The 23055-nt window shown below is 43.7% G+C and overlaps 2 protein-coding genes across 4 annotated transcripts in view; both read right to left on the reverse strand.

Moving 5' to 3' along the window:
- CCDC30 (coiled-coil domain containing 30) overlaps positions 1 to 23055 on the reverse strand; it is a 140720-nt gene that overhangs the window by 15298 nt on the left and 102367 nt on the right. For all 3 annotated transcript variants that reach the window (XM_055586181.1, XM_055586179.1, XM_055586180.1), the window contains 2 exons: positions 19360 to 19522; positions 9708 to 9820 (listed from right to left, as the gene is read on the reverse strand). In XM_055586181.1, the coding sequence (XP_055442156.1) occupies positions 9708 to 9820; positions 19360 to 19522 (276 nt within the window). The remainder of the gene's footprint in view (positions 1 to 9707; positions 9821 to 19359; positions 19523 to 23055) is intronic.
- LOC129655594 (TAF5-like RNA polymerase II p300/CBP-associated factor-associated factor 65 kDa subunit 5L) lies at positions 1756 to 4247 on the reverse strand. The gene is given in 2 exon segments (XM_055586182.1): positions 1756 to 4223; positions 4226 to 4247. Coding segments are annotated over 2 exon segments (1758 nt in total). The 3' UTR covers positions 1756 to 2487.

The raw sequence follows: 23055 nt of genomic DNA on the forward strand, positions 1-23055 counted from the left end.
ATACATGCTACAACATGAATGAACTTTGAAGGCACTATGCTAGGTGAATGAAGCCAGTCACAAAGGACCACATATTATAAATTTCATTCATATGAAATGTCCAGAAGGGACAAATATAGAGTGAAAGAAAGTACATTAGTGGTTGCCTGGGGCTGGGAGTAAGGAGGGAAACCAGGAATGGAGGGTATACCTAAAGGATTTCTTTAGGTAATTAAATGTTCTAAAATCGATTGCAGTGATGGATTACAAAAGCCTCTGAATTGTACACTTTCAATGAGTGCATTGTACAGTATGTGAATTACATCTTAATAACCTATTATAAGGGCTTCCCTGGTGGCTCAGATGGTAAAAAAAAAAAAAAAATCTGCTTGCAATGTTGGAGACCCAGGTTCGATCCCTGGGTTGGGAAGATCCCCTGGAGAAGGGAATGGCTACCCACTCCATTATTCTTGCTTGGGGAATTCCATGGACAGAGGAGCCTGGTGGGCTACAGTCCATGGGATTGCAAAGAGTCAGACACAACTGAGCGACTAACACTTTTTTTTAGAATTAGGAGCCGGATGGCAGGGGAAGAGCAAAGGAGACTTATTTAGATGGTAATTTAGTCTAGCGACTCCAAGAGAGTCTTCTGCTCTGGTTAAGTTAGGAAATGGCAACCCATTCCAGTGTTCTTGCCTGGAGAATCCCAGGGACGGGGGAGCCTGGTGGGCTGCTGTCTATGGGGTCGCACAGAGTCGGACACGACTGAAGCGACTTAGCAGTAGCAGCAGCAAGTGTGTTTTGCAAAATCTTCCATTTTCCAAAATAGTGCCCCTCTCTCCCTAACTGTTGATTGTAAATAAAAGAATCATTTTGCATATTTTCCCCTTAGAAGATTAATTCAGCTGTTGGCCAGATACCAAGCAGAGAAGTTTGCATTCCTGGAGGTCAGAGACATGCACACTGGCTCTTGTCACCAGCTTGTCAGTTTAGGTGGCAGTGACTGACTGTGGGGATGATCCCCAGTACACCTTCTCCTTCTATCATTATAAACCCTCTGGTTTTAGCTTGGCACTTGGTTGCTCAAACATGAGCTACAAGAAAATGTAGTTTTTTTGTAGTTAGATGAGGCAGCTAGATGAGGCCATGTGAGTAAGTTCCGGCCAGTAGCTGGAGTGGAAGTAATGCGCCTTAAAGGAAACCAGAATGCCCTTGCTTTCCCTTCTTTCTCCCTTCTTGTTGGATAAAATGTGAATATAATAATGAACTGCCTTGGACTGTGAGGATAAGTGCTAAAGATGCTGGAGCGACAACAAGAAAGGAGTCTAGACTTTGGAAACATTGAGCTCCCTGCACTTTTAGGTAAAAGAGAAACCCCTCCGTTTCTAAAGACATTCTTATTCAATGTCTCTGCTACAGCAACTCAAGAGTTACTCTAGATACTGAGGTTTATAAAACTGCTTTAGGCTTGTTCAGTTCTGCGGCCCTTGTAGCACCTACTATATAAAAGGAAATATATATTCTTGTGGATTGACTCAGGTTCTTCACAGGAAGATATTTTCATCTCACAAATATTCTCATTTTCCCTTATTCTGGGACGAGTTTGTCAAAAGCTATCACTGGGTTTCAGCATCCCCTAGTCCATAGCTTCAGAGGTTTAAACACTAATGGTACACCTGTTGGTCTCTGAGTTTCCCAGCTGTTCACAGTTCCTCTGATGTTTTGACATCATTTGAAATGCAACATGGATTTCTAGAATTTCTTTCACACATTCTGCCGTGGGCTATTAAAACTCACATCTGCAGCTTCCGTGCCAGACAGCTGTTGTCTCTCTTATTCTGCCATTGGGACTGTTAAAATTTTTATTTTATTTTATTTTATTGGGGAAACTAAACACATTTTAATAGAAAACAAAATACAAAATAACTCTTTTCAGAAAACAGAAATATTTAATCCTTTTCCCACAAATTAGAAGTCGCTTCATCCTCAGAGCATAGTTTTCGATGCGTGTGTTCGTACTTAAGATTTGTTTCACAGACTGTTCTTTAAACTGCTATTGCAAAGCAGGTGGGAGGGATGATCTCAGGAGGAAAAGATGCTGGAAAAGCCACACCTCGGAATCATTTGGAAATTCAACATTTTTTAATTCTTTCTTTTGACTTTTCACTTCTAATTACTTTCATTTCTTTACCACAATCCGTTCTTTCGGGGGAGAGAATTGTTAACAGAAGTGCAGCCACAAAAAGAATCTTTCTTTCCCACCCTTGCTGCAAAAGCCCAAGACTTTCTCAGTCAAATCTGCCCACCCACTTCCAGAACATGTCAGCTGGAGTGATCCAACTGTCACCTAGGAATTTTCCCTTTCTCCCAATACAAGTTCCCAATACAAGTGCAACCAAGTTCTCTGAATTCCCTGAACCTCAAAATTCCAAGTATCACAGCCAGTGCCAGGAGTAAAACCGTCTGGAGCCCTTCGCACGCCCCAGTCTGTCATATCAAAGATCCAAATCAATGTTCCCGATTTTCTTGTGTGATTCCAGTCACCAGCAGGAGGTTGCAGGCCATGAACTGCACGCTCAGCACTTTGCTTATCTGGCCGGTGTAGACGCCCAGGAGCTCGCTGGATGAGCCGTCGGCGGGTGTGCTACAGTGTGCGCTTCTGATGTCCCAGACACGCACAGAGTTGTCCATGGACGCTGACGCGATCAGGCTGCTGTCTGAGCTGAAGGTGAGGCTGGTGATGTTGTCCGTGTGGCCCCGCAGCTCTTTGTAGAGGGTCCCGGACGCCAAGTCCCACAGCTTCAGCCGCTGGTCCTCGCCTGCTGATGCCAGGTACTTACTGTTGGGGGAAAAAGCCAGGGAGAGCACAGGGCCGCGGTGGCCCGTGAAGAGCCTCACTGAGTTCCCCTGCTGAGTGCTCCACAGCCGCACCGTCTTGTCGGTTGAGCCCGTGGCTAAGTAGTTTGAATTGGGGTGGAACTTAACGCAGTCCACGTCTGCCAGGTGCCCGGCGTAGATTCGCAGGGGGTACGTCCGATCAAATGACCACAGCCGGGCCGTGCGGTCATGGGACCCGCTGGCGAAGTACAGGCTGTGCGGGCTGATGTCCAGGTCCCACACGGGGTAGGCGTGGCCCTGGTACAGCACGGTGTTGGTGAAGGTGCCCAGGTCCCAGTACCTGATGGACATGTCTTCAGAGCAGGAAAGCAGCCCCGAGCTGTCCGCGAGGAACCTGGTGCTGTACACTGGCCCCCAGTGTCCCCGCAGGACCTTCATCTCTGTGCCTGCGTTGTCATCCTCCTCCTCTAGGAAATCACAAGCCAAGTGGATGCGGGACACATCTACTTGATGGGGTTCAGACTTTAACTTCTTGGAACTCAGACTCCACAGTTTTATACAGGAGTTGTCAAAGCCTGCTGCGAGCAGCTTGCTGTTCGGGGAGACCTCTGCAGTGTTCAGCAGCTGCTCCGTGTTGTAGAAGGCGTAGAAGTAGATGGTGGTGAGGGAGTGGGGGCCGTCCTTGACACGCTTGATGCTCTCCTGCAGGAGCTCCAGCGCGGCCTTATTCTGCAGGATGGGCGCTGGCATGTCGGTGGGCTCCAGGCCGCCGCCCTCGCCGCGGGAGAAGCCACCACTGGCGTAGAGCTGGTAGTCCATCCTCTTGGCGGGCTGCACGTCCAGATGGATGTGCCAGGCGAGGATCCTGCACAGCGCGGTGTTGCTGTCACTCTGGAGGTAGCGGAGAAGGTAGTTATAGCTGTCTTCCTGCAGACGAACCACGTATTTGTTGTCCAGGAAGGCTCGCAGCCGGAAGTTAGACAGGATGTCCTGGACGGTCTGAGTGGTCTGGAGCTGCTCGATAACATCCTTCCGGCTGGCGTTCTGCAGAAACATTCCGTGGAAGCGGCTGTAAAAGCTTTCCACTGTGCTCTTCGGACTGTTCTGGATCAGGGTGAGATGGAGGTAGACAAAGAGAGGGTAGAGGAGAGGCATCACTTCATGGCTGTGCTGGGAGTCAGAATCGGTGAGAAAATTCCGCAGCCGTCCGCACTGTACTTCATATTGCTGGGGCTCTGCCTGGCAAGGGGCTGCGGACACTATGTTGGCACAACCAGATTCCGATTGGACTGTGAGGCTGGCAGCCATCTCCTCAGTGCTCTGCGACAGCCGCAGGCCTTGCTTCAGCGGGCCGCCCGCATCCCCGTACTGCCGGCGTTTGAGGTAGCAGGACACGGCCATCTGATCTGCTCCGTGCGGACCCGTTTCATGACTGAACATCCCAGGCGGCTCCCGCTTCCCCCGCCGCCGCCCCGCGTCCGCCTCCGTCGCCTTCGCGGCAGGCTCGCTATCCGCGGCCGGCTCAGCGGGATCCGCGAGCCCTGAGCCCGGAGCCCCGCCGCCCCCGCGGCGGCTCTGGGCGGCCGCCCCGACTGACTAATGCGGAGCCGCCGCGGGCTGGGCCGGGCCACTCGGGCCTCGACGCGCAGCTGTCTCCGCCAACGGGCGCGGCGCCTCGGCCTAAAAATTTTAATAAAAATAAAAAATTTTATTTATTTTTTAAATGATAAATTATAGAAAAATTTGGGAAAAAACCCAACTCCCATATGATCTATTTTATGATATTGTTGTATTTCCTTCCACTCTTTTCATAAGTATCTTCTGTTTAAACCCTGTTAAAATTATTTTATGCTCTTTTCATTTATTGTATCACAAGCATTTTCTCATATTGCTTCTAATGTTCATGGCCACCATCTTTTACAGCTGTATAATATTCATCAAGTGAATGTGCAATACTTGACCTAACTAGCTCCTATTGCTAGATATTCAGGCTTCTTCCAGTAGTACTCAGTTCAGTCAGTCAGTTCAGTTGCTCAGTCGTGTCCGACTCTTTGTGACGCCATGAATTGCAGCATGCCAGGCCTCCCTGTCCATCACCAACTCCCGCAGTTCACCCAAATTCATGTCCATCGAGTCGATGATGCCATTCAGCCATCTCATCCTCTGTCGTCCCCTTCTCCTCCTGCCCCCAATCCCTCCCAGCATCAGAGTCTTTTCCAATGAGTCAACTCTTCGCATGAGGTGGCCAAAGTATTGGAGTTTCAGCTTTAGCATCAGTCCTTCCAAAGAACACCCAGGACTGATCTCCTTCAGAATGGACTGGTTGGATCTCCTTGCAGTCCGAGGGACTCTCAAGAGTCTTCTCCAACACCACAGTTCAAAAGCATCAATTCTTCGGTGCTCAGCCTTCTTCACAGTCCAACTCTCACATCCATACATGACCACAGGAAAAACCATAGCCTTGACTAGATGGACCTTTGTTGGCAAAGTAATGTCTCTGCTTTTGAATATGCTATCTAGGTTGGTCATAACTTTCCTTCCAAGGAGTAAGCGTCTTTTAATTTCATGGCTGCAGTCACCATCTGCAGTGATTTTGGAGCCCAGAAAAATAAAGTCTGACACTGTTTCCACTGTTTCCCCATCTATTTCCCATGAAGTACTACATGGTATGAAAAGTACATGGATGCAGTGAGGCTGATGAGAGCTTAGAACCTTCCCAAATAGCTAGCTGGCTATTTGGCACACCTACCAGTTTGGTCAGAAGTCCTGCTGGCCAACTTGCCAAAGAACATGTGGATTTTCTAAGTTTATGGTTGGCTTGGTTAACTGCATGCATGATAAGACAGCACAATACTCATGTTCTAAAATTTCAGGACAACTTTGGCTTATGTTTAAGTAAAACCAGATGGTCTTTCCTTCATTTTTATTTCAAAATGGCAAGGAATTTGTTCCTCTGGAAGAGTAGCTGGGAAAATATGGGGAAAAAAATTAAGCATTGTTTATAAAGGTCAGGAGTAGGATCAGGGGAATGAAAAAAAAAATGAACCTAGAGTTTTGACAATTCCTTCCATTTTCTTTCTTAAAGCTGTAGTTTCCCTAGGTGCCCATCAGAATCACATGGGGATGATTTTAGAAAAATATTGATCCCTAAGCTCTATCCTCACAGATTCTGATTTAATTAATCTATGTTGGGGCCCACATATGTGCAGCTAGGGTTAGGATTCACTGTTCTAAAGACTATGGACTAATAATATGGAAAACTATTCAGACTCACTAGCCATCAAAGAAATTCAAAATAAAATAACAAGTAATTTATGACTATAACTGATCATTAAAAACAATTGAATGGAATTATTCCAAAATAAAAATTAATGGAATAAGCTGAGCAAAAGAAGTCGGGCACAAAAGATTACATGTAGTATAATTCCATTCTAGTAGAGACAGAAATCAGAAGAGTAGATTCCTGGGAGGAGGTGAGGGAACAGGAGATATAGACTGACGGTAAAAAAGGAACAGACTGTCAGGGATAAAGGAAATCTTCTGTATCTTGATTGGGGTTGTGCTTAGTGGGCATATACATTTGTCAAAAGTCATCAAATTGTACATTTAAAAATCTGTGTATATGTAAATTATACCTCAGTTAAAAGAAAGAGCATTGGGAAAAATTTCATCAGAGCCCTCCCCCCATAAAAGTAGCACCCAATACAAATTCAGATGTAGTGAAATTTCTACTCTCACACAATAATGGCAGAAAATTTTGGTAGGATGCTTCTGAATGTTTGATAATACATTTTGAGATCCATAGCTCCAGCTTTTGGATTAGTAATTCTACACCTAGAAATTTGTAAAAATAATTTTTTAAAATGAAAAATATAAGTACAAAAGTGGTTTTAAGTTATTTTGCATAAAAATATCAATTGCAGGACCAGTGGGTAATTCTTAACTAAATCAGGGCTATGTTAGAGGGTTGAATCCAGCAGGCCTGAACTGTTGTGTGTAAGTTCTTGCTTGGCACTGACCAGTGGTCCAGGAATGAAATATACCAATTAAAACAGTGTTGCTTTGCAACCACAGGTCTGGAGTTTCATGGCAGTTTGCACCAACTATCAGCATTGTTTATTGATAACAGTGAGATTAATGATTTATACCGGATCTGACTGAGACCCCGAGCAGGCTATGCTTCCGAGGCTGGTTAAAGAGCAGGAATGTGCTTACATGATCAGCAGAATGTAAAACATCTCCACTGAGAATCCATTTTGGGATCCCTGGCTCTGAGGTGGTCAGTGCACATGCTGGTGGTTCCTGATCCAAGACAGGAAGGTGCATCTTGGTCCTGACAGAGGGAGACCTTGAGCTCCTGCCTGGCCTTTCTGGACCCACTGCTGTGAGACACCATGGGCTCTGTGGATGCCCTCCCCTTCCTCTAACGGCAGATACTAAGTGGGAAGAGCGCTGTGCAGGTTAGCAGAGGGCTGAGTTCTAGTCTTAGATTTGTTATTTTAATATGAGCTGAGCCACACACATTCCTTTCCATGTTTCTATATTTCTCAGTGATATGATAAAGCAAGATACTCAATATGAATGACTGAAGATTTTTCCACTATACAGCAGAAAGTGGTTTTCAAATCATTATTACTACCATCAACATAGGAAGTGAAAACATAAGAGAATAAGAAACTTCAACCTAAAGAAACAATAGAATGAGGGGTGCAGAGCTAGAAGCAGAGAAGTGGGTCATAGAAGAAAACTAAAAATAAGTAGATATAATAACAGCAGTACATGAACCATCAACTTCCAGATGTTCAAGCTGGTTTTAGAAAAGGAAGAGGAACCAGAGATCAAATTGCCAACATCCGCTAGATCATGGAAAAAGCAAGAGAGTTCCAGAAAAACATCTATTTCTGCTTTATTGACTATGCCAAAGCCTTTGACTGTGTGGATCACAAGAAACTGTGGAAAATTCTGAAAGAGATGGGAATACCAGACCACCTGACCTGCCTCTTGAGAAACCTGTATGCAGGTCAGGAAGCAACAGTTAGAACTGGACATGGAACAACAGACTGATTCCAAATAGGAAAAGGAGTACGTCAAGGCTATATATTATCACCCTGCTTATTTAACTTCTATGCAGCGTACATCATGAGAAACGCTGGGCTGGAAGAAGCACAAGCTGGAATCAAGATTGCTGGGAGAAGCATCAATAACCTCAGATATGCAGATGACACCAACCTTATGGCAGAAAGTGAAGAACTAAACAGCCTCTTGATGAAAGTGAAAGAGGAGAGTAAAAAGTTGGCTTAAAGCTCAACATTCAGAAAACTAAGATCATGGCATCTGGTCCCATCACTTCATGGCAGATAGATGAAACAGTGGAAACAGTGTCAGACTTTATTTTTTGGGGCTCCAAAATCACTGCAGATGGTGATTGCAGCCATGAAATTAAAAGATGCTTACTCCTTGGAAGGAAAGTTATGACCAACCTCGATAGCATATTAAAAAGCAGAGACATTAGTTTGCCAACAAAGTTCCATCTAGTCAAGGCTATGGTTTTTCCTGTGGTCATGTATGGATGTGAGAGTTGGACTGTGAAGAAGGCTGAGCACCGAAGAATTGATGCTTTTGAACTGTGGTGTTGGAGAAGACTCTTGAGAGTCCCTTGGCCTGCAAGGAGATCCAACCATTCCATTCTAAAGGAGATCACCCCTGGGATTTCTTTGGAAGGACCGATGCTAAAGCTGAAACTCCAATACTTCGGCCACCTCATGCGAAGAGTTGACTCATTGGAAAAGACTCTGATGCTGGGAAAGATTGAGGGCAGAAGGAGAAGGGGTCGACAGAGGATGAGATGGTTGGATGGCATCATTGACTCAATGGACATGGGTTTGGGTGGACTCTGGGAGTTGGTGATGGACAGGGAGGCCTGGTGTGCTGCGGTTCATGGGGTTGCAAAGAGTCAGACACAACTGAGTGACTGAACTGAATTGAATATCAGCTTTGTGCTAGACACTGTTCTATTACATTTATTTATTCATCATTTAATTCTCCCAACAACTTTATGTGAAAGTAATGGCTATTTTGCTCATTTTAAAGATGAGATATCTCAGGCACAGAGAGGTTAGTAACTTGTCCAAGGTCACACAGCTAGTTCCTAGTAGAACCAGGAATTGTACCCAGGCAATATGGTCCAGAGTCCATACTCTGAACTACCATGCTAGACTTGAGAGAGGAGGAGAGTGGGAGGAATCTGGTGGGATGATGACCAGGGAATGGAAGAAAGAGCAGGAAGCCTGGGAACACAAATTTTTATTGAGCACCTTCTATATACCAGGGACTGTGGGTAAAAAGATGCATAAGACTGTGGCCCATGTCCTTTAAAACCTATAGTCTAGTGAGGAAGATAGGTGTGAATCACATTATTTCAGAACAACATGGTGAGTTCTTCAAGAATCACAGATAGTCACGTACAAAAGGCTATAGGGACACAAAGAGTGAGCACCTCATCCAGCCCAGGCTGAAGGTGTCAAGGAAGGCTTGTCTGAGAAGGAAGAGTTGAAATGGAAGAGCATGGTTCAGACTGAGGACAGCGTGTGAAGGGGAAAAGCCTGAAGGCAAGTCAGAGGGATGTATTTGGGAAAGAGCAAGATGTTAGATACCACTAGAGCTCAAGAAATAGCAATTGCCTTCCCCCTCCGGTTCTTGAGAAGAAATAAGGCCCCATTCCACCCTAGAAAAAGCCCGGTAGGTACAGCTTCTGGGAAGGAAGGACAATGGTGTGGTGTTCTTGGAAAGTCACCTCGGTGAGCATCCCCTGCTGATCTCAGGAGCTGGCTCTCTAAGAATGAGCTTTACTCTACACAGTCTTCTTCTAAGGGGAACTTATTTTTGTTTACCTCACATGGAGATCAAACTGCTTCAAAAGGTGCTCATTTTCTTCACATAGAGCTTTCTTCTCCTGCTGCAACACAGACAGCTTGTTTGACAATTCCTGGTTGCTCTTGAGATGCTGAAAAACATTTTAAAAAATGAGAATACACTGGTGAAGAAAGGTGTGATGTTTGAGAGAATGTAAATGGGCAAAGCCTTTCTGCTAAAAAAGGCTTACAGAAACCATAGCAGCTTCCTGTGATTTTTGCGCCTCCAGAATTTCTGAAAGCTCGTAGCTCCTTTTCCTGACTTGTGATTCCTGCAGTTGTGTAAGCCTATATAAAAAGTCTGACAACCCTAAGATGTGTGGGGTGGTTAGCTACATCTGACCAAGTTAATGAGCCCTAGAGGAGAAAATGGCCAATGCAGGGTTTGATTACTGGAACAAGGCATACTCAGAAACCCAGTGCACTTCCTTCATGTAGGCAGCAGGTCAATATATCCAAAATCCAAATCCAAATTTCATCAAGTAGGTTGCAGAACTGCAAGCACAAGTTGACTTCATAGCCTTGCTAGATCTCTTATATGAAAAATAGAGTTTTATTTGGAAAACATGGAAATCTGAGAACTGGGAACAAGAACATCTGACAGGATCCCAATAACCTTAAGCACCCTGGGCCTCAAAACCCTCCTGAGCCCCTCTTATCAGCATAAGCAGTCCTACTGTCTCAGGAGATTAAGCACCCTTGTCTCCAGGACTCTACTGACTCCACCTGGGGCATTTACCTGTGCAATGATACCCGCTGTTCTTAAGAGCCACCCCTATGCCACCACCACTGCTTGTCTTTGCCTCGAATCCCACAATGAGAGTCAGGTCCCAGCACATCCTGGGGAAAAGGAGTTGAGTATAGTCACTGACCTAGGAGGACTGACATACTGAAAGAGTAGAAAGATTTTATGTTAAATTGGCAGAAACCTGAGGAATATACATAGGACTGTATTCCAAGGGTGTTTATATATACTAGGGAGAAAGGAATATAATGTTGAATAGGCTGAATTTACTGACCTGATGGATACACTTACAGAGATTCAAGGTTTAATGTGTTAATTTAAAAATCTAAAGTGACTTTAATAGTTTGCTTGGCTGGTGGACTGAAAGTTGGACTCTACAGTGACCAGGGTTAAATGATATTCAAATGCCATACTAAGAGGAAAGAATCCAGAGTCTTAAGTAGATAGGAAGTTTGGAGTAGATTTACCATAGGTAACCTGCTCACCCAACTCATCATGATCCTCAGATGACTCAGAAGACATTCCTTTCACAAAGACTTTGCCAAATACACTGGTGAGTACCAGATTCCTTGAAATGCTCCATAACGCTCTCCGGTGAGGATGACAGTGAGAGATGCAAACATTGGAATTGAGCCCTGATTTTATGATGGGGGGTGATGCTACTGCCGAGTGTCAAAAGTCAAGCTTAATCCCCAATACAAGGTGGGCATTAGTACTGCTATGAGACAATAGGGCTGGAGACAAAACCAAATGGCTAGACTCGTAGCAATCACTGGTTGTACTTAACTGATCACAGTGATTACAGAACTAAAATACATGAACAGCCTATTAAAGTTTTACTTGCGTTGTATTTTTAAGAGGTCCAATTTGAATGACAACAACAGAGAGTAATGGCCTCTTACTCAGTCCTCAGACCTGAGCCAGTTCAGACCCAGGGTCCTTTAGCCAGGTTTTCTTCAGGAAGAACCTGGTGTGTGACACTGCACGAGCATGCGGTCTTCTCCCAAGCCTTTCCCAAAGGGATCTGTGGCCTTTTACCCAGGTGACAGGGAACTGGAGAAAGGGGATTATGTAGCTTTGGGGGGAACTACATACAGTCCAGTGGTTCTCAGTCAGCACTAGCACCATGGAACCCAAAATGCAACTGAGGTTCAGAATTCAGAGTGGGGACTTGAGGAAGTAAGGTGGAAAATGGGAGTTTAAACACAGTGTCTTAGAGTGTGTTTGCAGAGACTCATTGGCTCAATATAGGTTTCACAATGGGTCTAGTGGGTTTGTGAAGCTCCTCAGTTTGTGAATTTCCCAGTTCTTGAGCGTGTAGTCAGCCTAGACAATATGGAAGAGCAGATTCTCCTTGCTGGCTTTCCAACCTAAGGCATGAGGGCTATTGATGATAGAAGAGGCCAGGTTCTTAGAAAGCCTCTTCTGAGTCTAGAATCAACTAATACCACCTTTGTTCCTTCAGCCCATTTATCAAGCAACCATCAAGTCTGTCAGGTTTTAGTGGTGCCCAAAGCAAGACAAAGAGCCACGCTGTGCCAGGCTGTGGTGCAAACTGCTTTGCCATTTGGGCTTTATGATCCAGCAGACCCAAATTTGCCCCAAGTTTCTGTGGCAGATGAGAAAACAACACAGAGCCTCTGGAAAGCTTTAGTTTAATCTTAGGATTTGGGAGGAGAGTCATCTCTCCTCTTAATCACCTCTCATGGTTGGCCACAAGAAAGAAAGGGTCGAGTAACCTGAGCTGCCCTTCCTGAAACGAGGTGTTCTATTATCCACTGAGCATTGAGTTGGGCATGGGCAGTAGTACTCCGTCCTCAAACAGAAATGCTATGGAAAATACTGAGCAAGCTGCATGAGCAAGTGATACTTACTTCTATTGTATCACCACCTCTCTCAACCCAAACCTATGGCCTCAAGGGGAGTTATGTATTACCAGTTAGCCGAGAAAGAGTAATTTTGGCCTGATGTACTTATGATTCTGTACAAAATATGGCAACCAGTTGAAATAGGGCTGCTGCGGCATGACAGCCCCAACTGAGGGGTGGTCCTTCAGACCAGTGGGAAGGGAAATCTCAGTGGGCAAAGTCTGTGTTCACTTTGCCTGGAAAGAGAGGCATCCAGAGGCAGGGACCGATGCTAACTCACAGGAAGTTTCTAATAGTTTGGCCAGATGATCAGGGATTTGGAAAGAATAATATTGGAAGATTGATGAAATGTGTCCTACCGGTGGAAGTGTTCCGTGCCTGCACTCTCCAGCAGGGTGGTCACTAGCTGCATGCAGCTACTGAGCACATGAAACGTGCCTAGTATGTCTCCGGAACTAAATTTTTAATTTAAATTTAGATAGCCACAGTGGCTAGTTGACACAATATTAGACAGCACAAGCCTAGAGTGTGAACATATATGTGCCTCATGTGCTTTTCCACAGCAGAGGGCTTCTACAGAAGAGGTGGCCCTCAATAATCAAGTGGAAAAAAAACAGTACATTCTGTAGATGTCACTTAGCCTCTTTTTCTATCCTTTATGTGCTCACTCATTTGGACTCATGTACAAAGTGGACAAGGGGTTACTAAGGCTAATCTACTCAACTTGCCAAAAGCAAAGATCAGTGTTGAGCTATTGATATGGGACCATCCACTGTGGGGGGTGGGGGGTGGCGACAGTCACCGGATAGTAAGTTTATTATACTGGACCTCTTCCACCATGGAGAGAACAACAATTTGTCCTCAGTGAAAGAGACACTCATTTTAGACATAGATTTTCTTTCTCTGTCCACAGTGCTTTTGCCAGGACTACCATCTGTGGGCTTTCCAAATTCTTCATTTCCTGTTGTGATATACTACTACTTGGCATAGTTCCTGAACAAGAAAATCATTTTAAGGTAAGAGAAGTGAAACAAAGTCTCAGTCATTGCTCTCATCATATATCCTACTATCCGGGGAAAAAAACCCCCAAAACTGCAAAACAGTGGAAAGACCTATGGAAGATGTAGGCATGATGCCGACCAGGTGACAACATCTTCTGAGGTCCTGTGTTGTCCTATAAGATGATGTCTAAACCTTCAACCAGTGATTGAAATATGCTGTGGTCTCTCTCGGAGCCAGAATATGGGAAAGAAACTAAGAGCTGGAATAGGAATGGCTTTTCAAACCTATATCCCAAAACACGTTTATTGGTAGTTAATTTATTGTATTATTGCTGGTTAATTTGTAATTAAGTTTTTAAAGTTAGTATATCCATGTGGATTGAGAGTGAAGAAGTAGCAATTACATTATCCAAAAATGACCACAGATACTGCTGGGACTTTCAGAAGTTACGTGTATCAGGGAAACAGGAAGCAGGGCACAACCTTTAAAAGAATGACATAACTGTTGAAGATATGACAAACACTGGTTGAAATGATTAGGGTCAACTCAAAATGGATTAAAGATCTAAACGTAAGACCAGAAACTATAAAACTCCTAGAGGAGAACACAGGCAAAACACTCTCTGACATATATCACAGCAGGATCCTCTATGACCCACCTCCCAGAATATTGGAAATAAAAGCAAAAATAAACAAATGGGGCCTAATTAACCTTAAAAGCTTCTGCACATCAAAGGAAACTATTAGCAAGGTGAAAAGACAGCCTTCAGAATGGGAGAAGATAATAGCAAATGAAGCAACTGACAAACAACTAATCTTGAGAATATACAAGCAACTCCTACAGCTCAACTCCAGAAAAATAAATGACCCAATCAAAAAATGGGCCAAAGAACTAAATAGACATTTCTCCAAAGAAGACATACAGATGGCTAACAAACACATGAAAAGATGCTCAACATCACTCATTATCAGAGAAATGCAAATCAAAACCACTATGAGGTACCATTTCACACCAGTCAGAATGGCTGCGATCCAAAAGTCTACAAGCAATAAATGCTGGAGAGGGTGTGGAGAAAAGGGAACCCTCTTGCACTGTTGGTGGGAATGCAAACTAGTACAGCCACTATGGAGAACAGTGTGGAGATTCCTTAAAAAACTGGAAATAGACCTGCCTTATGATCCAGCAATCCCACTGCTGGGCATACACACTGAGGAAACCAGAAGGGAAAGAGACACGTGTACCTCAATGTTCATCGCAGCACTGTTTATAATAGCCAGGACATGGAAGCAACCTAGATGTCCATCAGCAGATGAATGGATAAGAAAGCTGTGGTACATATACACAATGGAGTATTACTCAGCCATTAAAAAGAATACATTTGAATCAGTTCTAATGAGGTGGATGAAACTGGAGCCTATTATACAGAGTGAAGTAAGCCAGAAAGAAAAACACCAATACAGTATACTAATGCATATATATGGAATTTAGAAAGATGGTAACAATAACCCTGTGTACGAGACAGCAAAAGAGACACTGATGTATAGAACAGTCTTATGGACTCTGTGAGAGAGGGAGAGGGTGGGAAGATTTGGGAGAATGGCATTGAAACATGTATAATATCATGTATGAAATGAGTTGCCAGTCCAGGTTCGATGCACGATACTGGATGCTTGGGCCTGGTGCACTGGGACGACCCAGAGGGATGGAATGGGGAGGGAGGAGGGAGGAGGGTTCAGGATGGGGAACACATGTATACCTGTGGCGGATTCATTTTGATATTTGGCAAAACTAATACAATGATGTAAAGTTTAAAAATAAAAAAAAATAAAAAAAAAAAAAGATGGCAGAAGATTTAATTTCCACTAGGCCTTGAGCCTCATTATATGCTCACTGTAATTAGGTAAGTGATACACCCACAGGTGCCAGACCATTCCAAGGCCAACCATAAAAGGCAAAAAGGGGTCAGTGGGTATGGCCCAATTCTGCCCCTTCTCCAAAATGGTTGGACTCATCTTCCCATCATTCAGTTCAGTTCGGTGACTCAGTCGTGTCCAACTCTTTGCGACCCCATGAATCGCAGCACGCCAGGCCTCCCTGTCCATCACAAACTCCTGGAGTTCACTCAGACTCAAGTCCATCAAGTCAGTGATGCCATCCAGCCATCTCATCCTCTGTCATCCCCTTCTCCTCCTGCCCCCAATCCCTCCCAGCATCAGAGTCTTTTCCAATGAGTCAACTCTTCGCATGAGGTGGCAAAAGTACTGGAGTTTCAGCTTCAGCATCAGTCCTTCCAAAGAAATCCCAGGGCTGATCTCCTTCAGAATGGACTGGTTGGATCTCCTTGCAGTCCAAGGGACTCTCAAGAGTCTTCTCCAACACCACAGTTCAAAAGCATCAATTCTTCGGCACTCAGCCTTCTTCACGGTCCAACTCTCACATGCATACACGACCACAGGAAAAACCATAGCCTTGACTAGACGGACCTTTGTTGGCAAAGTCATGTCTCTGCTTTTGAATATGCTGCCTAGGTTGGTCATAACTTTCCTTCCAAGGAGTAAGCGTCTTTTAATTTCATGGCTGCAATCACTATCTGCAGTGATTTTGGAGCCCAGAAAAATAAAGTCTGACACTGTTTTCACTGTTTCCCCATCTATTTCCCATGAAGTGATGGGACCAGATGCCATGATCTTTGTTTTCTGAATGTTGAGCTTTAAGCCAACTTTTTCTCTCTCCACTTTCACTTTCATCAAGAGGCTTTTGAGTTCCTCTTCACTTTCTGCCATAAGGGTGGTGTCATCTGCATATCTGAGGTTATTGATATTTCTCCCGGCAATCTTGATTCCAGCTTGTGTTTCTTCCAGTCCAGTGTTTCTCATGATGTACTCTGCATAGAAGTTAAATAAACAGGGTGACAATATACAGCCTTGATGAACTCCTTTTCCTATTTGGAACCAGTCTGTTGTTCCATGTCCAGTTCTAACTCTTGCTTCCTGACCTGCATACAGGTTTCTCAAGAGGCAGATCAGGTGGTCTGGTATTCCCATCTCTTTCAGAATTTTCCACAGTTTCTTGTGATCCACACAGTCAAAGGCTTTGGCATAGCCAATAAAGCAGAAATAGATGTTTTTCTGGAACTCTCTTGCTTTTTCCATGATCCAGCAGATGTTGGCAATTTGATCTCTGGTTCCTCTGCCTTTTCTAAAACCAGCTTGAACATCAGGAAGTTCATGGTTCACATATTGCTGAAGCCTGGCTTGGAGAATTTTGAGCATTACTTTACTAGCATGTGAGATGAGTGCAATTGTGCGGTAGTTTGAGCATTCTTTGGCATTGCCTTTCTTTGGGATTGGAATGAAAACTGACCTTTTCCAGTCCTGTGGCCACTGCTGAGTTTTCCAAATTTGCTGGCATATTGAGTGCAGCACTTTCACAGCATCATCTTTCAGGATTTGAAATAGCTCAACTGGACTTCCATCACCTCCACTAGCTTTGTTTGTAGTGATGCTTTTTAAGGCCCACTGGACTTCACGTTTCAGGATATCTGGCTCTAGGTCAGTGATCACACCATTGTGATTATCTGGGTCGTGAAGATCTTTTTTGTACAGTTCTTCTGTGTATTCTTGCCACCTCTTCTTAATATCTTCTGCTTCTGTTAGGTCCATACCATTTCTGTCCTTTATCGACATCTTTATCCCATCTTTGCATGAAATGTTCCCTTGGTATCTCTAATTTTCTTGAAGAGATCTCTAGTCTTTCCCATTCTGTTGTTTTCCTCTCTTTCTTTGCATTGATCACTGAGGAAGGCTTTCCTATCTCTTCTTGCCATTCTTTGGAACTCTGCATTCAGATGCTTATATTTTTCCTTTTCTCCTTTGCTTTACACTTCTCTTCTTTTCACAGCTATTTGTAAGGCCTCCCCAGACAGCCATTTTGCTTTTTTGCATTTCTTTTCCATGGGGATGGTCTTGATCCCTGTCTCCTGTACAATGTCACAAATCTCATTCCATAGCTCATCAGGCACTCTGTCTATCAGATCTAGGCCCTTAAATCGATTTCTCACTTCCACTGTATAATCATAAGGGATTTGATTTAGGTCATACCTGAATGGTCTAGTGATTTTCCCTACTTTCTTCAATTTAAGTCTGAATTTGGCAATAAGGAGTTCATGATCTGAGCCACAGTCAGCTCCTGGTCTTATTTTTGTTGACTGTATAAGGCTTCTCCATCTTTGGCTGCAAAGAACATAATCAATCTGATTTCGGTGTTGACCATCTGGTGATGTCCATGTGTAGAGTCTTTTCTTGTGTTGTTGAAAGAGGGTGTTTGCTATGACCAGTGCATTTTCTTGGCAAAACTCTATTAGTCTTTGCCATGCTTCATTCCGTATTCCAAGGCCAAATTTGCCTGTTACTCCAGGTGTTTCTTGACTTCCTACTTTTGCATTCCAGTTCCCTACAATGAAATTACTCAGTCCATAAAAACTAACTATGCCATATTTCTGGACTTCTTGCCTTCTGAAATGGTCCATACTCTGCCTGTGGAGTGTGTTTCTTTCAGAGCCACTCTGGCCTTTTGAGTCGGACCACAGTCTACCTATGGAATGTGTATCTCTCTAAATAAATCCGCTTCTTACCTATCACTTTGTCTCTCACTGAATTCTTTCTGAGACAAGACAGAAGAACCTGAGTTTCATTAAGTCCTGAGAACACGTGTGTGATCTCAATTAAGACAATGGGTTCAAGCCCCAATCTGAGTTGTGCTGTTTCACCTTCATTTGCATGAGTGACAGTGCATTCTACTCAGTGGAAGCATACTATTCTTGTCATTTATAAGGTTGAATATGGGTAAAAGGGTTTGGATGGAAGCTGCTTATACAAAGTAGACTGTGACATTGCTCACCAGGACCCTTACTTTTCTAAGCTCTCCCCATGTGCTGCAAGATTGGAAGTCTGAAAATGACATTTCCCAAACTCCCTTGACAGCAGGGTTTCAGTTCGGTTTCTGCCAATCAGAGGCACGTGCACACAGTCTGGAAAGCGTGGGGGAGAGCACAGAAGAGCCACCATGCTCCTCTTGTGCTACTGTAAGCCGGCAGGGCAGGGAGTCTCCAGAGAAAGAACCAGGCATCATTTCTTGACATAAGAGAAGACAGTTTTGGCTTACTCCATTTTGTGATCTAAACCTGGCCACAATGCTTGTCCCTGAACAGGTCTCAGTAGTTAATGATTTTAAGGGAAGTGAAGAAGTGCAGCAAAAGCAGTCAAGAAACAATAGTTCAGTGGTAAAATTAGCGCTAGTTCCTCCTCAAGGGAAATACATAGCAGTCTGATCCATGTCTTTGAGTTCGGCAGGAACTAAGGCCCCGCTTAGGTGGAGGACAGAAGGATGATGTTGACCCTCATGACTTCTATCAACTAAAGCCTGGACTCTGGACCTTTGCCCCAATTCTATGCTGAATTCTCCTTTGCTCAAGCTCCTTCATAAATACCCATGTATCCTTAGCTTAAAACTTCCCCAATTTTGCTGTTTGAGGAGACACTGCTTTGGGAAAGATCCCTGGTGTTTTCACTTGCTGCAAATAAATCCTTTCTTCTCCTGATCTATTGACTTGGCTGTGTCTCTTGGCTTGACACACACCAAGAGGCAAATCCAGTTTCTGGTAACACTATCAGGTAGATGAAAGAGGGAAACTTTTGAAAGGGCTTTGGGAGAGTTCCTGCTAATCTCCTACAAGGGTTGTGGTTTCTGAACATGTGGATTTATTGAAAGCTAGCAACAGTTCTTGCTGACCTACTCACCCCTACCTCTCCCTTCCAACAGTTTCGTAAGCATGTATTCCTTTTGTTAAATTCCTTCTTGCTTGAAATAGCTAAAGTAGATTCTGCTTCCCTGTCTGAATCCTAACTAAACTTAATGGGTACAGTGCTAGGCATTCAAGAATTATTAGGTCTTATTAACTATTACTTAGGTCTAAGGGAACAGGAAAACTGAGAAGCATACCTATTTGTCTTCTTACCTCATCAGATTTTCTTTTTTCATTTTCCAGTTCTTCAAGTTGGGCCTTTTGTTGCTGAAGTTTGATTTGTTGCTGAACACTGGTCATTTCCAATAGACTCTCTTTTTCCTGTAAGATTTTCACTTGCTTCTGTAGCTCATTCATATTCTGGTCTAGGAGTTTCCTTAAGGCAATTAATGTATATTAAATCACATTTTGAATTGCAAAGCTTTGCAAAAGAAACTCTTTGACCTAAAATTGTTAGACTGGGCACAGGGGAATGTTTTTGTTCAGTGAGATAAAGTAGCGGTCCATAATGGGCCAACATCAAAGCAATCTCCTTTGTGATGGAAGCTTTTCTTAGTTTTCTCTGTTTCAAAAACTACCCTAATAAGAAATAATTGTCCTTATTTCACAGAGGAAGGGAACTCGCCAACAACCAACTCATTGGAAAAGACCCTGATGCTAGGAGAGACTGAAGGCAAAAAGGAGAAGAGGGCGGCATAGGATGAGAAGGCTGGATAGCATCACCAACTCAATGGACATGAACTTGGGCAAACTCCAGAAGATAGTGAACGACAGGGAGGCCTGGTATGCTGCAGTCCATGGGGTCACAAAGAGTAGGACACAACTTAGTGACTGAACAACACCACCACAGAGGAAGCTGTGGCACTGAGAGGCTTAATTAACTTGCTCCAGGTTGCACAGCTACAGCAAGATGGAGGTAAGCCTCTAATTCTGAATTCTATAGTCCTTGTGCTTGTCCACACTGTTTTATGACTGGAATCCCTTCATCTCCTTGCTTTAATAAAGGGCTGTCAGTTACAAACACTTGATACTAATGCACATGTGTTAACACTGCTGTAAAGTTCTCCTTTACTCTTAAGAAAAAGTCCAAATTCTTTTTTGGACTTGTGGGATCTAAGTGCACTCATCTCACATGCTAGTAAAGTAATGCTCAAAATTCTCCAAGCCAGGCTTCAGCAATACGTGAACCGTGAACTTCCTGATGTTCAATCTGGTTTTAGAAAAGGCAGAGGAACCAGAGATCAAATTGCCAACATCCGCTGGATCATGGAAAAAGCAAGAGAGTTCCAGAAAAACATCTATTTCTGCTTTATTGACTATGCCAAAGCCTTTGACTGTGTGGATCACAAGATATCTTGTAATAACCTTTATTGAAAAGAATCTGAAAAGAAATATATGTATTTATGTATAACTGAATCACTTTGCTGTATACTTGAACACAACATTATATATCAACTATACTCCAATAAAAAAGAAAAAAAGAATAAAAAAAAAAAAGAAACTGTGGAAAATTCTGAAAGAGATGGGAATACCAGACCACCTGATCTGCCTCTTGAGAAATCTGTATGCAGGTCAGGAAGCAACAGTTAGAACTGGACATGGAACAACAGACTGGTTCCAAATAGGAAAAGGAGTACGTCAAGGCTATATATTATCACCCTGCTTATTTAACTCCTATGCAGAGTACATCATGAGAAACACTGGACTGGAAGAAACACAAGCTGGAATCAAGATTGCCGGGAGAAATATCAATAACCTCAGATATGCAGATGACACCACCCTTATGGCAGAAAGTGAAGAGGAACTCAAAAGCCTCTTGATGAAAGTGGAGGGTGAAAAAGTTGGCTTAAAGCTCAACATTCAGAAAACAAAGATCATGGCATCTGGTCCCATCACTTCATGGGAAATAGATGGGGAAACAGTGGAAACGGTGTCAGACTTTATTTTTTTGGGCTCCAAAATCACTGCAGATGGTGACTGCAGCCATGAAATTAAAAGACGCTTACTCCTTGGAAGGAAAGTTATGACCAACCTAGATAGCATATTCAAAAGCAGAGACATGACTTTGCCAACAAAGGTCCATCTAGTCAAGGCTATGGTTTTTCCTGTGGTCATGTATGGATGTGAGTGTTGGACTGTGAAGAAGGCTGAGTGCCGAAGAATTGATGCTTTTGAACTGTGGTGTTGGAGAAGACTCTTGAGAGTCCCTTGGACTGCAAGGAGATCCAACCAGTCCATTCTGAAGGAGATCAGCCCTGGGATTTCTTTGAAGGAATGATGCTGAAGCTGAAACTCCAATACTTTGGCCACCTCATGCGAAGAGTTGACTCATTGGAAAAGACTCTGATGCTGGGAGGGATTGAGGGTAGGAGGAGAAGGGGACGACAGAGGACGAGATGGCTGGATGGCATCGCCGACTCGATGGACATGAGTTTGGGTGAACTCCGGGAGTTTGTGATGGACAGGGAGGCCTGGCGTGCTGCGATTCATGGGATCGCAAAGAGTTGGACACGACTGAGCGACTGAACTGAACTGAACTGAGTTCTCCAACCAGGGATTGAACCTGGGTTCCTTGGCAGTGAAAGCATGGAGTTCTAACCACTGGACCACCAGGGAATTCCCCCAAATTCTTTAATATGACTTGTGAGCTAACTTACCTTTCTAGCTCCATTTTCTTGCCACTTCCTCTACCCCCCAAACATTTTGTTCCAGGCAAAATGAAAATTTTTCACTTCCCAAAACAAGTCATCCTCCACATTTATTAATCCCCTGCAACTCCAACCTTGTCCCTAGCCTCCTCTTCCAGGTCTTCCTTTACCTGATATTTTCTAATTAGCTTTCCCATAACAAGTACTTTACTTTCAACTTACATAGTTTTCTTTGAGGAAGGCTTTCTTGAGCTTCCTGGACCAAATTAGGTGTCCCTGCTATGTGTTACCTGAGCATACTAAATCTCCTTTAGTATAACCCTTCTCATACTTCGTTATAGTTGCAAAGTCTTATGTGTCAGCATGGTGGTGGCGGTGGTTAAGTCGCTGAGATGTGTCTGACTCTTTGTGACCCCGCAGACTGTAGCCCACTCCTCTGTCAAAGGAATTTCCCAGGCAAGACTGGAGTGGGCTGCCATTTCTCCATGAGATCTTCCTGACCCAGGGATCTAACTCACATCCACCTGCATTGGCAGGAGGATCCTTTACTGTTGAGCCACCAGGAAAGCCCCATGTGTCAGGATATTAATTACAAAATATTTTATATCAGCAAAGAGTTTAAAAATATTTTATACAAATTATGATATAGCTGTGTAACAAAATGCTATACAACCATTTAATATTATGAAACCATAAATCCATAACAGAAGAATAGATGGAAAAGCACAATATTTGGATATTAAACATATTTCTATTTAAGCAGTACGTGTCAAAGAGAAATTTTAAAATTACTGTAAACTATATGTGTTTTACATGGCTTCCCAGTTAGCATAGCAGTAAAAAAAAATCCACCTACCAGTGCAGGAGACCCAAGAGAGGAAGGTTCAATCCCTGGGTCAAGAAGATTCCCTGGAGTAGGAAATGGCAACCCACTCCAGTATTCTTGCTTGGAAAATTCTATGGGCAGAGGAGCTGGGCGGGCTACAGTTCCCAGGGTTGCGAAGAATCAGACATGACTGAGTGAGTGAGCACACACACCTTGCGGCAAGCTTCCTTGGGTTCTCTTGAACCTGGAGCTCATAGTGCTATTTGTCCCTTAGAAGTCTGTTTGCCATTCATTATTTTTGTTTTGCCTCATTGTATGTCTGCCCTAGGGCTTTCTCTAACTTTGTGAGCAGTGCTTTAAAAGGTATACTTATTGTAGTTTATTCAGGAACTAGCTGTAGTAAAACAGGAGAAGTGTGTCATCTTGGTAGAAGCG

Source organism: Bubalus kerabau, chromosome 6 (assembly GCF_029407905.1).
Source record: "Bubalus kerabau isolate K-KA32 ecotype Philippines breed swamp buffalo chromosome 6, PCC_UOA_SB_1v2, whole genome shotgun sequence".
Classification (NCBI taxonomy): domain Eukaryota; kingdom Metazoa; phylum Chordata; class Mammalia; order Artiodactyla; family Bovidae; genus Bubalus; species Bubalus kerabau.